Genomic DNA, 15866 nt, shown 5'->3' with positions numbered 1-15866 from the left:
CAACTTCATTCTGCGCTAACAATATAAACGGACCTTTTGGGGTTTATGGCAGGTTTAGCTTGGCAGACGATTTGATGTACATTCACCTGAGGGGGGGGGGGGGGGGGAAGAGTGGGCACCGAAATGGATGGACTCCTTTTAATCACTGCAAGAGTAAATGCACTATACAGCATTGTAGAAATAACATACAGTATGCTATGTGGCCATATTTAATGGTCATCCCTGGGGAGGGGCACAACTTCCTATGTTGAAGGTTCATTGTTGAAGTGGGACCCTGCAGTGAACGAAGAAAATGATTTAGCCAAAGTAAATGATTTGATATTGGATTAATTTTTTTTTTTAGGTGTTTGCACCTTTAAAATCAGAAAGACTGATGAGCTATAACTGTGCCAGGGAAGGATTTCAGTTGAGAAAGTGGTAATATCACAAGGTTTCCAGTTATCTTATTTAATGCAGTTGTGGTTATTCATATTTGATATTAACAACAAGTATATTTGACATAGCAATGCGTGTACCTGCAGCTTGTTCTGTGATTTCTGTACTTCGCTTTCATCCTGTATGGTTAGTGCCACATGTACTTTAAATGTACTTTAAATATACCCGGGTTAGTTTTTAAAAAAAGCATATGAAACTCAAATAATAATCGGACTGTGAAAAATTGCAAGGATACATAAAGCACTTTTAATATGTCAAAATAACTGACATATTACAAGTGCCGGCTTATCAATAAATTGAATGGTACAGTAACAGAGGAATAAGGAGCTGTCTTCTGGCTGTAGTCTTGTAAGTTTTACATTTCATAGCCCTGTTCATTCACATGGATAAGTGACTAATGTTGCCCATTTTATCACTAATAATCTTTGCCAGTTTAAAGTTGGTGAAATACGTGAAATTACAAATGATATGTATACTTCCTATAAAAGGCAGTACATGGACGAGGGGGGAGAGAGAGAGAGAGGGACGAGGGGGGAGAGAGAGAGAGAGAGAGAGAGAGAGAGAGAGGGGGGGGGAGAGAGAGAGGGGGGGGGGGAGAGAGAGAGAGAGAGGGGGGGGGAGGGCACAAAAACAAAGATATGGGAAGGAAAGAGGGAAGAGAAGGGGGAAAGTGAGAAAAGTGCGAGAGAGGAGATATTGGGGAGCAGGGGTGAAAAGGAGAGGGGGAAAGAGTAAATTAAGAGATTAGAAGTGAGAGAGGAACAAAATGATTGCAAATGAAAAAAAAAAATTGTGTGCAACATTTTCACAAAAAAAGGGTATTTCCCATGAATCTCAAACTTGGGTGAAAATGTTGCACATCTCAAGTCTGGAGGTTTGTTTCTATAAATATATGGAAAATTGGCAGGCCTGGATTAGGACCTGAAACTTTACAGCTCGTTGGGAAAATAAGTGGTTCTTCTGCCATGGCTATGTAAAGGTGTAATGTAGCATTTTGCTTCTGTACTGAGAGAAACAAAAGCCAGAGACGGTCTAATTTTCCAGAAACCGCAAGTTCTCTGTGTTCGTAGCAAAGTACCATACATTGCATTGGGATCGCCACAAAGTGCACGCTAGTACAACAGTTAGATTCAATGCAAAAGAAGAGCAGAAGATAGGCAGTGTATTGATACATAATAAACAATACACAACAGGTACAAGTGCACCAAGTTACATGGAGCGTACATTTCTAGTTTCTTTTTACCTAAAAATCCCCTCGATTGTAAACCTCACAGCCCAGATTCCCAGTCAAAATACTTTCCCCATTCCTGATGTCAAGACTTCGCCAAAATTCTGAACATTTAAAGCAGCAATCCCCAGTTTTTTTTTTCTACCTGAACCAGAACTACAGTAAGCCCTGGGGGTGAAAGGCTTAACAACTAACAGGTAGCGCAGGCTGGGGTCCCTGCTTCCTCCTCTAACCACCGATGATACCTGATCCTCCTTCCCCCTGCAGCAGGTGATGATCAGTAGGTATAAGACAGACTGACTGATATTTTTTAAATGATGGTCAATTATTCATGTTTACCTGTACTTTGCTAAGGTAACCCCAAAAATAGAGGGTCATTACCCAGTTTAGTTTTAGGGTTTAACTTGGTAAATCCATACTTCTGATGTCCCTGTCCCCCTTCTCATTGCACTAAGGTAGCTATGGCCTGATGGAGGAGGATACTATATTGTCATCCTGATGTTTGGATTTATGGGCGTAACCCCAAATATTAAGAACCCCCACTTTTTTTAATGTGGAGGTTGTGTGTGCTCTTTGCTTTTATCATTTATAATTTATATTTGTTCATATAACTATGATTTATAGAGGGCACAGACCCCAACAATAAAATGTACATTTATATTTGTGTGTGTACAGTATATTGGTTCCCGAGGAGTCTTCAAACACTTCTATTTTACAAGATCCCACTAGCACACTTTTATTCCCACAACTTTGGGGTTCCACTATGTGTAAACTGCCTCTGCAGCGAAGGGATTATTGAACATATTCAGCTGACCAGTTGGGCTTCACAGTGTCTTACCCCTGGACTCTTCAGAAACCTAATTCTATTCCATATCACGGAGACCTTACTAATACAGATCATACAATCCCACTTTCCCCTCTATGTGGAATGGTTAGGAATTGGGCTGGAATACTCCCTAAGGAATAAATGTCCTTTCTGCCATATCTCCCGATTTATATCTGAATTATTTATTGTAATTTAAATGTAAATGACAGAATACTTGGGGTTCTGCCACATTAGCCCCCCCCCCCACCTTACAAAATAATGCTGAATAAACTTTTATGCCTCAAAACATACCGTAACAATATGCTTATACCGAAACTGTAAAATCTCTGCAAAAGAGCAAGGATTGTATATTAACAAAAAAAAAATCTCAAACTTGCAGCAATAAAGGGATATATTGTAGTACATTCATTTTGTTGTCAAATATCTCTTAACCGGCAATCTCTTAAATCTATGTTCATGGAGTTGAAGATGAGTGGTATATACGGTACTGCAGCAGTGAGGTCACATGATCACCATGACAGGTCAGTCAAAAGGCCGCTCATCTCTCTTAGAACGGGGAGTAAGGCTGCAGCAATGGACTTTCAGCATATTGTACAAGTCCTGTATGTGTCAATGTCTGCAAAATGAGCAGGAAACTATTTTTCTTTTCAAGATGTGAACAAAATGTAGATTAGATCATCTACCTTTCATTTTTGTGAAAGATTTGTTGGTGGTTCTTGAAAATATACAAAAAAGGTTTTTATTTCCTTTGGGTAAACTGTCACAGTAAAGTCTTCTGACCTCTTGGTATGCTTTGCTTGGTCTGTAAAATGAGAAAACATTTCCTGTCAGCAACAGCAGCATTGTGTAAGTTACCAGGCAATTCATGTACTGTATGATTAGCATTTAAAACTGTGGTTTTGTATTGTACACGATAGTTACACTAAATGTCAAGTAACCAAAGATACAGCAACGTCTTTGATATGGTGCTTTGACCTCTTTTAAAGCATTGCCACATAGCTCACAAAACAAGAAACTCTTTTGTGAACAAATTAACCAGAGGAAAAGAGAAGAGGTCCCAGGACAGAGCCTTCAGGTACCCACACAAAGAGAGAGATCGATAGAGGAGGAGGTCTTAACAAAAGAGATACTGAAAATACAATGGGAGAGGTTAAGAGGAGATCCAGGATTGAGCTTTGTTACAGATACCAAGAGTATGGAGAATGTGAAGGAGAAAAGGATGGTCCACAGCATAAAAGGGTGGTCCACAGCATAAAAGGGTGGTCCACAGCATAAAAGGGTGGTCCACAGCATCAAAGAGTGGTCCACAGCATCAAAGGGTGGTCCACAGCATCAAAGACTGCAGAGAGGTTGAGTAACATGTGCAAAGTGTAGTGACCTTTGTCTTTGTCTCCCAATGTGTTACTATCAGAGACATACTGTATAGAGTGGCTGTCTGGCTATCAGAGAAGCATATGTCAGGAAAGAAGAGGGGCAGGATAATTTCCTGAGGAAGATAGACCGGCTCGGCTAAAAGAAAATCTAGCATCACACGAAAGTAAACTGGACATCAAACCCCATCTAATGCTTCAACCCACCATATTGACACATTAACTTAAACAAAATATTTAATCCTTTGTGTGCCAGAGGAGCCGCAGCAGCAGAGTGCCACAGCACTTCCGGCACTTAGCGATCACGTGACCGTGGCGTCACAGAGGACATCAACGGAAGAGGAGGGAGTTATCATGCCTGCAGAATGCGATCTCCCATAGAAAAACTAGATTAAAAGCCATGTGCCCCTGGAGTGCTACATCATGGGACACTCAAGGGGTTACAAAATATATATATATATATATATATATATATATATATATATATATATATATATATGTGTGTGTGTAAAATTGTTTGTGTGTAGTCTTAAAGCGGTAACAACTGAGATTTTATTTAAAATAAATGCTATAGAAATAATTCTTGATTACTAGAACTTTGGGATTGCTACATAATATCCTTAGGGCCTCATGCAGAGAGCAGCGAATTTAAAAATTGGCGAGTTTAATAAAAAGTAGCTTTTTTGGAGAGTTTTATTCTCCATATGCAGAAAAGTGCGAATTCTGCAATGTATAGCATGAATGCGTGTGGCGAGTTTAAATTGGAGAGATGCGCGCTGCAGAAATGTGTTAAAAAAAAAATCGGGCTTTTTTTTTTTCCTTTCCTATGGCCGCGAGCGGCAGCTTCTTGCCAACTTTTCCTGGCGAGGCAAATAGTAAAAAATCGCGCCATTTTATTGGCGCGAACAGCCGCTAGATGCCGTTCGCGCCTCTCTGCATTAGGATAATTTTAAAACTGGCAAGATGGAGGTTCTCGCCAGCCGCGAAGCGAGTTTTAGAAATAGAAAAAAAAAATTGGCGCGTTTTTCGTAACTCGCCATTTTCTGCTGTTTTCTGCGTGAATTTCTCCAAAAAATGGCGAGATTTAAAATAGCGCTGCTCTCTGCATGAGGCCCTTAATTAGTTATGTGAAAGCCCCTGCGAAACCCCCAAGAAAACAGTATAAATCGAGTATTTGTTTTGATTTTAAGCTTGAATTTGTAACCCGTGCAGACACAAAACACGTAGAGGATGTTGGTTCTGGTTGGAATGAGGTCACATGGGAAATTGCAACATACAGTATAGACGATGGATACTTACTGTAAGCATCCAGCCACAGAATACTTTACGGTAGAATACAGCAGGGGTTCTCAACTCTAGTCCTCAAGTCCCCCTTCCGCCCCAACAGGTCAGGTTTTCAGGATATCCCAGCTTCAGCACAGGTGGCTCAATTCCTGATTGGAGATAAGCATCCAAAAAAATATAGCGCACAGCCAGGAGAGTGGGTCAAAAATAGGTACGAAAATAAATCTTTATTGGTCCATTAAAAACGGAGGTGAAAAAACCTCCTACATGTTTTGTGTGTATTGCACTTTATCAACTTGATAAAGTGCAATACGCATGAAACGTAGGAGGTTTTTTCACCTCCGTTTTTAATGGACCAGTAAAGATTTATTTTCATACCTATTTCTGACCCACTCTCCTGGCTGTGCGCTATATTTTCTTGGATGCTTATCTTCACTCTCTATCAGTAGCAGCACGCTTTACAAAGAACACAGGATGAGGACACTCCAGAGATGTGACTGAATCTTCATATAATACTATATAATTCTTGTCGTTTAATAGAGATCCAGGGACTATCCCAATGAGGATCTGAGAAGTGGGTTTTAATCCCCTTACTCTGTTCCTTCAGGGAATATTGGCCCCTTTAATAAGGATTCCATACCACTTGGAAGTTGCTTCAAGATTATTCAAACCCCTATACCTGTGTCTTGGATCAATTCTGATTATTGTAATCATATGTGCCATATGGATCCGGCGCTTGAGCGCACTTACCACATACTGTAAAAGTCTTTTACATGATCAATTCCTGATTGGGCCACCTGTGCTGAAGCTGGAATATCCTGAAAACATGACCTGTTGGAGGGGCTTGAGGTCTGGCGTTGAGCACACCTGGAGTACAGTAAGTGTCTTAACGCAGAAGTTCAATCAATATATCTTACTGTACAAGTGTTCTGGTTTTTTTTTAATAAATCAGTTTTGTACTATGAGAATTCTTGTAGCATAAAAAAAAAATGAAAAACGTTTTAAAGACATTTTTAATGTTTCTAATGTAGGAAGCATTTTCAAAGTGGCAGCCCCTTCCCCTTCTGATAGGCTCTGGCTCTTGAGCCCCGCCCTCTCTCTAGCAGTGCACCAATTGTATCTAGTAACTGCCCAGTCACATAATATTGCTGGACTACATTGCCCAGAATGCTGTGCAAGAACTGAATTAAATAACCCGAGCAAGTGATCAATTACAGGAGAATGGATCGATCTGCAATTTAGCTAATCACTCGTCAGTGTGCAAATTGTATTGATACACATATAATTTTTTTTAAACGGCAGCTTGAACTGCAGCTTTAACTTGTTACTGTGAATAAATATTGACTCAGATTTGTTCTCTTATTCTGTCCTTGTTTGAAAGTTGTTAAATCACATCTTAACTTTACCATGACACATCATTGTGGAATCAGTGTAGCTTTCTCACCCAATTGAAATATCCTTAACAAGCTCCTAACAAAACCAGCATGTATTGTATATGCCAAGGAGTTTGTTCTTAGGCTGGGGCCATAGAGGGGGTAGCAGGGCTGAGGTGCGCTGACACTGAGGCTCGCCTGCTGAAATCTGCGCAATTTCATGCCCATGCAGGCGAGCCAGCGGGCGTGACCGGGAGGCGGGGGGAGACTGAGGGAGGCGGGGCAGTGACGTCGCTGGGCCAATCGCCCGTGACGCACCGACGTCAACGTTACGGTGCCGTGACGTTGACGCTGCTCCGCGCTGATTGGATGTTTTCAGCCGACAGCGCTCTGAAAAACAGTTTGGCTGTCGGCTGAAAAATCCAGCGCCTCAGCACGCCTGCGGACGCTCGCGTGAGCCCCCTCTAAAGACATCCTCATGGAGGATGCAGGGGCTCAGCGCGGAGCGTCCGCACGGCTCAGCACGGACGTGCCTTCTATGGACTCAGCCTTACACTGTTGGAAATAGTGGAGAAAGTGTTACAAGGCCAAATGGTTTCACCCCCGTTACATCTGCATTTTAGGAATCTGTGTGAGGGTCCCCTTGCTACCTCACATAGCATACACATAATCCTTTAAAAGCCCATTCCTTCCTATTTATTACATTTACCCGAATGAGGAAATACTGCTGTAAAAATGTTAAAGTGGCTGCAGTTTTCATTGTGCTGTAGTCAGTGGCGGATTTAGCTTTTTGCTGCTTGTAGGCTGGGGTGCGGCCCTCCTCAGCGTACGACATCTTATTGTCATGGCAACACGTGGCACCATGTCATGGCAACCGATGTCACGGCAGCATAGCAACACGGCGTCATGTGATGTTGCGTCGCCATGACACTACAGGAGGGGGGGGGCTGCTACGGAAAAGGTGAGACACACACAAACAAATTGCCTCCCCCAAAAAAATTGCCGCTCTAGACAATAGCCTGCTCAGCCCTATGGGAGATCTGCCCCTGGCTGAAGTGCATTGCTTAAAAAATTGTCATATTGAAACAATTATGCCCCCATGGGCCATAATTACCCGACGGACCACTGATAAATCTGCGTGACTGATGCTCTGTTTATTTCTAAATATTGACTAAAAGTTCATTTCAGAATTGATGGAAAATGAAACATGGAAATGGTTTACTTTTCTCTAATGATTAATATTGTGATGCCCATGACCATGTACACAGGTACAGTGCCCATCCTAACATCACCTGCTTGTTAGTGGGTGGCCCTCGGTGATCGGATGGGCTAAGAGCAGATGCAACACTTGGCTGAAAAGCAGCCTCTAATTCAGAGAGAAAAAAAATAGCAGGAGTGGCGGTGCACTGCCCTAGGGGCAGCTTTGTAAGCTGCCGATCAATTCGTTCTCCCGTCATCGACCAGCAAAGATCCTGCTTCCCTAAGGGTTCACTAAATGGCCACCTTTCAGTTTAAATTAATCCTTCAGTCACTGTAACTCAGCAGCTACAATGTATTTTTATATTATTAGGGCGACATTATCTATTAGGAAAAATGGGGGATACAATGTGTTTGTATCCCTGAAGAAATTCACTTATATGCACACTCCTGGGAGTAAAATATAACTTTTAATGCGTAATACTTAAAACATATATTACCGAAAAGGAAGGTATAGTGAACATTAAAAATGAATTAAATAATATAGATACATGCACCCAACAATTGCTCACATAAATGTGTATATAGATACTTCAGTCCGTAATTATTACTGGAGTCCTAGAGACTCAAGGGGGTGCAACCAGCCAAGGTGAGCCCAAAAGAGCTCAGCACTACAACCACTCGTGTAGAAAATGCATTACCAAACGTAACACTGCCTTCAGGGAGATACTCATTAGCAACCCTGCAAGGATAATGCCAAACTCAGACTGCTACACTGTTTTTAGATAGATGTCTGCACTAGTGGATTGCTGGAATAAACACTATGTTAAAAACAGCCCCATAACGGGGACTGATGACATAATCACGCATCCAACGCGCGTTTCCCTCCTACGACGAAGCTCCATAGGAGGGAAACGCGCGTTGGACGCGTGATTATGTCATCAGTCCCCGTTATGGGGCTGTTTTTAACATAGTGTTTATTCCAGCAATCCACTAGTGCAGACATCTATCTAAAAACAGTGTAGCAGTCTGAGTTTGGCATTATCCTTGCAGGGTTGCTAATGAGTATCTCCCTGAAGGCAGTGTTACGTTTGGTAATGCATTTTCTACACGAGTGGTTGTAGTGCTGAGCTCTTTTGGACTCACCTTGGCTGGTTGCACCCCCTTGAGTCTCTAGGACTCCAGTAATAATTACTGACTGGAGTATCTATATACACATTTTTGTGAGCAATTGTTGGGTGCATGTATCTATATTATTTAATTCATTTTTAATGTTCACTATACCTTCCTTTTCGGTAATATATGTTTTAAGTATTACGCATTAAAAGTTATATTTTACTCCCAGGAGTGTGCATATAAGTGAATTTCTTCAGGGATACAAACACATTGTATCCCCCATTTTTTCTGATTCACTCCCATTCACGGCTGCACCTACCTGCATTGATAATTATCGATTAATAGACATTATTCATTTTAATATTTCCATTAGTATGATTTAGTTGATCATTCCCTAACCCCTGTACTTTTCTCAACATTATCTATTGTTACAGTTTGCAGCTCAAACTGCTGGGAATATTGGTAACAAATTATCACAAACAGGAAAGTGTTGCAAGGATCTTGCTCTCCTGGGTTTAAACCTGCTATAGAAAACCAAAGGATGTTTAAAAAAAAAAAAAAGCACCTCCTCCCCAAATCAAGCTCCGTTCACTAAGGCCTTTTATAAGTACCCAATTGCAGCATTTGCCTTGCACATTTGGACTACATGCAAATCTATCTTGGATTGCTCTCCTAATTCCAGCTGGTGTCCCACAAGTTGGGACTCTGCCCCAAAGTGACACAGTATTACAAATCAATCTTGTAAAAAACAAAAAAACCTTGCAGAGTACCTCGTTTTTACGAAGCCGTTTCCTTGCTGCGGTTTAGACCACAAAGCATCTGCTAGACTTATGAAGTACATGCAGCAAAAGCTACACAAATTAGGGAAATTAAAAACTGCCAACAGACCTAAAATAATGTCATTGGGATATATTATGCCACTGAATTCTATGGGCAGTCTGTGATCATTAGTTGTATACAGTATGTTTGCTGTGACATTAAACAGAAGAAGATTATTTCCAAGTTTTAAAGAGATAGGATAGATAGGACAGATAAATACATTCTCTGATGGAGGGACTATGCAGAAGGCTTTTGTAGTTAAACAACACAGTAGTTAACTAGGCCCTAGTATCGTCACCTTGAATAGGAAGCATAGGCCATTTCCACTAAACTCCCAAAGTAGAGCACTACAGACATAGCGAGATTTGCTGCCTTCGGAGATGGCGCTGCCGCAGTCGCACCCCACAGTTCAGACCCCACCCAGTGATATTCCTCCGACACCGGGGCAGTTGCGTTTCCGTGGCTTGCCTAGGTGCTGAGAACACCAAGTCTTGCTACATTTGTAGTCGTCATTGAGGTTTATATCATTTACATTTTGACTGTCTCTTTTTATATTTATAAATGTTGGGATTGTTGAAGCAATTCAAATCTGAAGTCCCATGTCATATTGTTGGACGGAAGGAGTGGCTCAGCGAGTTAAAGCACAGGCTGAAAAAAATGTCACAGTTTGAAGCAGGGGCGCCTCTGTGCCTCTTTCGAGTTATTCTTAGATGTGAATACATTTTTCAGATGATTAAAGATAAAAAGGTATTATGTAAGGAAAATTTTATAGAAGACATTTATCTTAGAAAGGACATTGAAGAGGATTTTATACGCACGGATTTTAGAAGAGAGACTACATTATACCCGCACCCGAGGTATTTTATAACATGATAATAAAATATTTTAAAAGAATAGTAATTGAAAAATAAGTCTGAGTTTAATCTAACCAAGACAGAAGATACAGGCGTAGCAGACATTATTGCACATGTAACGCAAAGCAGGAGCGTTATTTAACAGCAGTGCTATTGAAAACAATGGTTGAGAAGACCGACATTATGTAACGTTAACTTACATTAACGGGGGTAATAACATCTGTTGCTACATCTGTATTGCATTAAAATACAATCAAGAGATCACAATAAAATAGAATCTCGAATGAGGACAAAAACAGAGATCTGAAAAATAACCCCTCAAAACTATTTTAAGATTTTGAACATGTCCTCTAAAAAAAGGGAAGGTGTTGGGCGTATCTTATTGCAGTTTTATTTTATTTTTTTCATTTACAGTATTGAAAACTCTACGGTAACTTATTTTATTTTCTACCTAAAATCCCCTCAAATCTAACCTGCCCACCAGGTACAACAATGATTTCCAAATTAGGTTCCATTTTTTTTTTTTTTTTTTTTTTAAATCTTTCATATATTTCCTCATATTTAAAAGACACCTAGTAGCCTGAGGATTCTCATTGATATCAAAAGGGAGAAAGATACTGTCAGGGCAACGTGCAGTGTTACTTCTCTTTATTAAATCACACTGAAGGGCGTGAGGCTATACGGAAGATATTAATGAGAGATTCTAATATGAAGAAAGACCAAACTGTCTTTGTCAGGAATAGCCCAGACATAGGGCCTCATGCAGAGAGCATAGAATTTTCAAATTGGCGAATTTCATAAAAAGTAGCTTTTTTGGAGAGTTTTATTCTCCATATGCAGAAAAGTGCGAATTCTGCTATGTTTAACATGGATGCGTGTGGCGAGTTAAAATGGGAAAGATGCGCGCTTCAGAAACGTGTAAAAAAAAATTCGCGCCTTTTTTTTCCCCTTTACTATAGGCGAGCGCCATCTTCTTGCCATCTTTTCCTGTCGCGGCAAAAATGCGAAAATCGCGCCATTTTCTTGGCGCGAACAGCCGCTACATGGCGTTCGTACCTCTCTGCATTCGGATGAAAATGGCGCGATGGAGGTTCTCGCCAGCCGCGAGGCGAGTTTTAGAAATAGGGAAAAAAAATTGGCGCGTTTTTCGTAACTCGCCATTTTCTGCAGTTTTCTGCGCGAAATTGTACAAAAAATGGCAAGTTTTGAAATAACGATGCTCTCTGCATGAGGCCCATAGTTTCCTAAATCTCCCTCTCTCACAGTTCCTTGTCAGTCCACCGGGTGTGCTGCTGTTTCTGTCTGCCCTGGGTTTTCTGCATACCAACGTCAAGGTATAACCAAATGAATGCAGGTCCTACACTACACTACACTGTGAACCCTTCCTTTTACCTCTGTAAGAGGGGATCTATTTTGATCTGGTTTGAAACTGATTGGCCGGCGAAGCCGGCCAATTCAGTTGAACAGCAATTCTACTTGTTACCAAGTAGAACAAAGATAAACCAGTCAAACAAAAATGAAATGAACCCAACAATAGCACTGATGAAGTGCACTTAAAACAGAAGGGTTAAATCTGAAGAACCCTGATTGGTGGATACCGAGCAAAGCACCCCGCCTAACGCCCACTGGGAGGCAAACTCTGAAACCGTCCCAGTAGACTCGGCGTACGAGTACTCTGCCCGAATACGGGAGTGCACCAGCGCCCGGAACATGACCACGATGTTTGTCGGGACCCCCCCCTCCAAACACTGCTTCCTGGTTTTACAAATGGCTACCTTAGCCAATGCCAGGAGCAGGTTGACCAGGAGATCCCTAGGCTTATTGTCCCGGGACACTGGGCACCCAAAAATAAAAAGATGAGGTGAGAAGTGCAACCAGAACAGCAGGAGCAAGCTCCTCAAGAAGGAAAAGAGGGGTTGCAGTCTGGCACAACTCGAATAAATGTGATATACGGACTCCCGCTCGCCACAGAAGGGACAGGTGGCGGGGGAGTCCGTGAAGTGTGCCAAATACTCTCCTGTGCTCAGTGCTCCGTGGAGGACTCTCCAACTCAAATCCCCGGCGGGACGGGGAACCAAAGATGAATAGAGTTCCCTCCACCGGGGTCTCTCATCCTCGTTCGCTGGGAATACCCGCCTCCAGATGGTGTCTGGGCGGGTGACAAGGGCGAGGTAATGCCCTATATGGAGCACCAGAGAATACAGGACTTTCCTCGGCATGCCGCGGAAACATGCCGGGGACATTTCCCCCAACTTGCTGAGGTTGGGGGAGAGAAGAGCCCGAGGGGGTTGCCGTGACCTTGGTTCTACGCAAAGATTCGGAGAGCCGAAGTTGATAGGATGACAAGGCTTTCCGGTCTGCAATACCCCCTCAATGAAGGTGCGGGAGTCGGGGTGTATGGCATCTTTAATCTCCTGGATCAAACGACGAGGGACGCGGGCAGAACGCAGATCCATACGGGGCGCGAGCACCTCTGCCCCTACCCAATCCCGCCGCTCATAGTCCAGGAGATCCCCGACTCTGGTCACCTGCGCCAGGTTTAGCCGGCGGCAAATAGAGGGTGAATCCAACATCCGAGCCCCCACTGCCGGATTATACAGCAGGGGCTCGGCGAGGAAATCAATCCCCACCGCCTGTTTCTTCCTGGTCGCGGAGACCAGTTTCCAGGCCTTCAGTAAGTCCCGGTAGTATGCCGGCAGCTCCGAGAGGTTTCTACCTAAACCCTCGGGCCTGATGAAAAAGAGTTGCCGGTCATACCTCATATTGCGCAGCTGGCGAAAGAAAAAGGTTGCCAGCTGGCACCACTGCGGAGACGGATCTGCGAATAGGTATCTCTGCAGGTATTGGAGGCGGAAAGTGTGTAACTGGGAGCGGACACACACCACTCCCTGTCCACCCTCCTCCAAAGGGAGATACGCAACTCCCACAGAGACCCAATGCTTCCCCATCCAGAGAAAATCCATCAACTTCCTCTGGATCTTGTTAATAAATTCGGGGGTCGGACCCATGGCTATCAGCCGGTGCCAAAGCTGACTGGCCACTAGCTGATTAATCACCAGGGTTCTTCCCCTAAGGGAAAGCATTCTCGACAGATACACCCATGACCCCAAACGAGCAATGACCCGTTCTTCAAGATCACTGAAGTTTTCTGGGGCAGGGTCCTCTGCAGCAGACAGGTAGACTCCCAGATACTTGAGAGTATCGCTCCCTCACGAGATATTACGAAACGTGGGGGGCAAAGAGTCCACCTTTAAGGGACCCACCAAGATGCCGGAGCACTTGGACCAGTTGATCCGAGCAGAAGAGGCCGCGGTGTAGACCTCTTGACACTCCTGTGCCCGCTCTAGATCATCTAGGTCCTGGGCCACGAGGAGCACATCATCGGCATAAGCCGACAGGACTACCCGCATGTCGGGCTCCCGCAGCACCAGCCCGGTAAGCCTCTTCCTCAGTAGGCAGAGGAAGGGCTCAATGGCCAGCGCGTACAGTTGCCCAGACAGGGGGCACCCTTGACGCACTCCCCGACCAAACACAAAAGGTGCCGTCAGGGACCAGTTAATCTTCACCAGACACTCTGCAGAAGCGTACAGGATCTGGAGAAAGCCCACAAATTGTGGGCCGAAGCCAAACGCCCGCAGGGTCTGCATAAGGTAACGGTGATCCACTCTGTCAAACGCCTTCTCCTGATCTAGGGACAGGAAGGCGAGTGACAGACCAGTCCTCTGTGCGTAATGCATCAGGTCCCGGACCAGAAAAATGTTGTCATGAATGCTCCGGCCCGGGACAGTATAGGACTGGTCAGGGTGAATCACCTCTGCCAGTACGGACTTGAGCCTCAGCGAAAGCGCTTTGGCTACGATCTTATAGTCCGTGCTGAGCAGTGAGACCGGTCGCCAATTAGAGATCTGACGGAGATCCCCCTTCTTCGGCAGCAAAGACAGTATTGCCCGCCGACACGAAAGTGGCATCTCACCGATCTCCAGGGCTTCGGCTAGGACCTCGGTGAAATCAGGTCCCAGCATCTCCCAGAAAAACCGGAAGAACTCCACAGTCAGCCCGTCTAGCCCCGGCGCTTTTCCGCGGGACATGAGACTGAGGGCTTCAGAGAGCTCGGCCAGAGTCAAAGGTAACTCAAGCCGCTCCCTTCCATCCTCACCGACCGTGGGAAGCCCCTCCCATAAGACCCTGCATTTATCTGGCTGGATGGACTCCGGAGAGAAAAGATCTACATAGAATCTCCGGGTTCTGTCCCGGATGCTCTCCGGGTCAGTCAGAGGGGTACCGTCCTCTGCCAACAGGCATGTGATATGTCTACGGTTTCCCCTCTTTTTCTCCAGCGTGTAGAAGAGGCGCGACCCACGATCCATCTCTCGAAGGAAGTTGATGCGGGATCGCACATACGCCCCCCGAGCTCTCCGACCTTCCAATTCCCGGAGAGCGCACTTCCTCTCCATGTACATACTCTGCAGGTATTGGTCTCCCGCCACAGACAGCCGCTTCTCGAGATCGAGCACCTCCTCCCTGAGGGCCTCGATCTCAGCATCGCGCCGCCCGCTGGCACCTCTGGTGTACTCCTGACATACGAGGCGCAGATGAACCTTGCCCACGTCCCACCACTGCTCTAACGTGGCAAAGTCAGACCTGCAACCTCTCCAGGCCATCCAAAAGTCTCTGACCGACGTCGCAAACCCCTTGTCCTCCAACAACGAATTGTTGAAATGCCAATAAGCGGCCGAAGGTGCTGCAGGTAGCAGCATCAGCGTCACGGACGCACAATTGTGGTCCGAAAACGGCGCCAGCCTAATGGCACTGGACTGGGCTCGCGACAGGCTGTGGCTGGAAATATACAGTCTGTCGATCCGGGACCAGGACATCCGTTCACCCCTAAACACCCTAACATGGGTGAACTCAGTGGATGCCTCAGGATGTTGTTCTCGCCAGACGTCTACCAAGGAGTAGCGGGTGATGACCTCCCGCAAGGCCGACGCAGAACACGGGTGTGGCTCCTGACCATTCCGGTCCTTCCGAGCCTCGAGGGTACAGTTAAAATCACCCCCGAGCACCACGTATTCGTCCGCGTCGACTGTCTCCAGGTATTCAGACATTCTGACGAAGAACTGCCTTCTCAGGGGTCCGGTGGCAGGAGCATACACGTTCAGGAAATTAAACGTGTAGTCCTCGTGTCGGACCCTGATATGCAACAGGCGACCTGGAACAACAGCTTTGGCAAGCAGCAGCTCTGGTTGAAAGGACTCAGAGAACAGGGTCACCACCCCACTAGATGTTGAAGTGAGATGGCTGAAGAAGACACTGCCTCGCCACTCCAAATGCCAGCTGGCTTCAGCCTCTGGAGTGGTATGGGTT

The 15866-nt window shown here is 44.6% G+C and overlaps 1 protein-coding gene across 2 annotated transcripts in view; it reads right to left on the bottom strand.

The window, feature by feature from the left end:
• Positions 1-431: 431 nt before the first annotated feature.
• Positions 432-15866, bottom strand: part of MAN2B2 (mannosidase alpha class 2B member 2) — a 61148-nt gene continuing 45713 nt past the window's right edge. For both annotated transcript variants that reach the window (XM_075569718.1, XM_075569727.1), the window contains exon 19: positions 432-3291. In XM_075569718.1, the coding sequence (XP_075425833.1) occupies positions 3176-3291 (116 nt within the window). In that variant the 3' untranslated portion in view covers positions 432-3175. The remainder of the gene's footprint in view (positions 3292-15866) is intronic.

This window comes from Ascaphus truei, chromosome 1 (assembly GCF_040206685.1).
Source record: "Ascaphus truei isolate aAscTru1 chromosome 1, aAscTru1.hap1, whole genome shotgun sequence".
In the NCBI taxonomy this organism is placed as follows: Eukaryota; Metazoa; Chordata; class Amphibia; order Anura; family Ascaphidae; genus Ascaphus; species Ascaphus truei.
The sequence above is the reverse complement of the archived record's forward strand: the minus strand, read 5'-3'. Positions and strand labels throughout refer to the sequence as shown.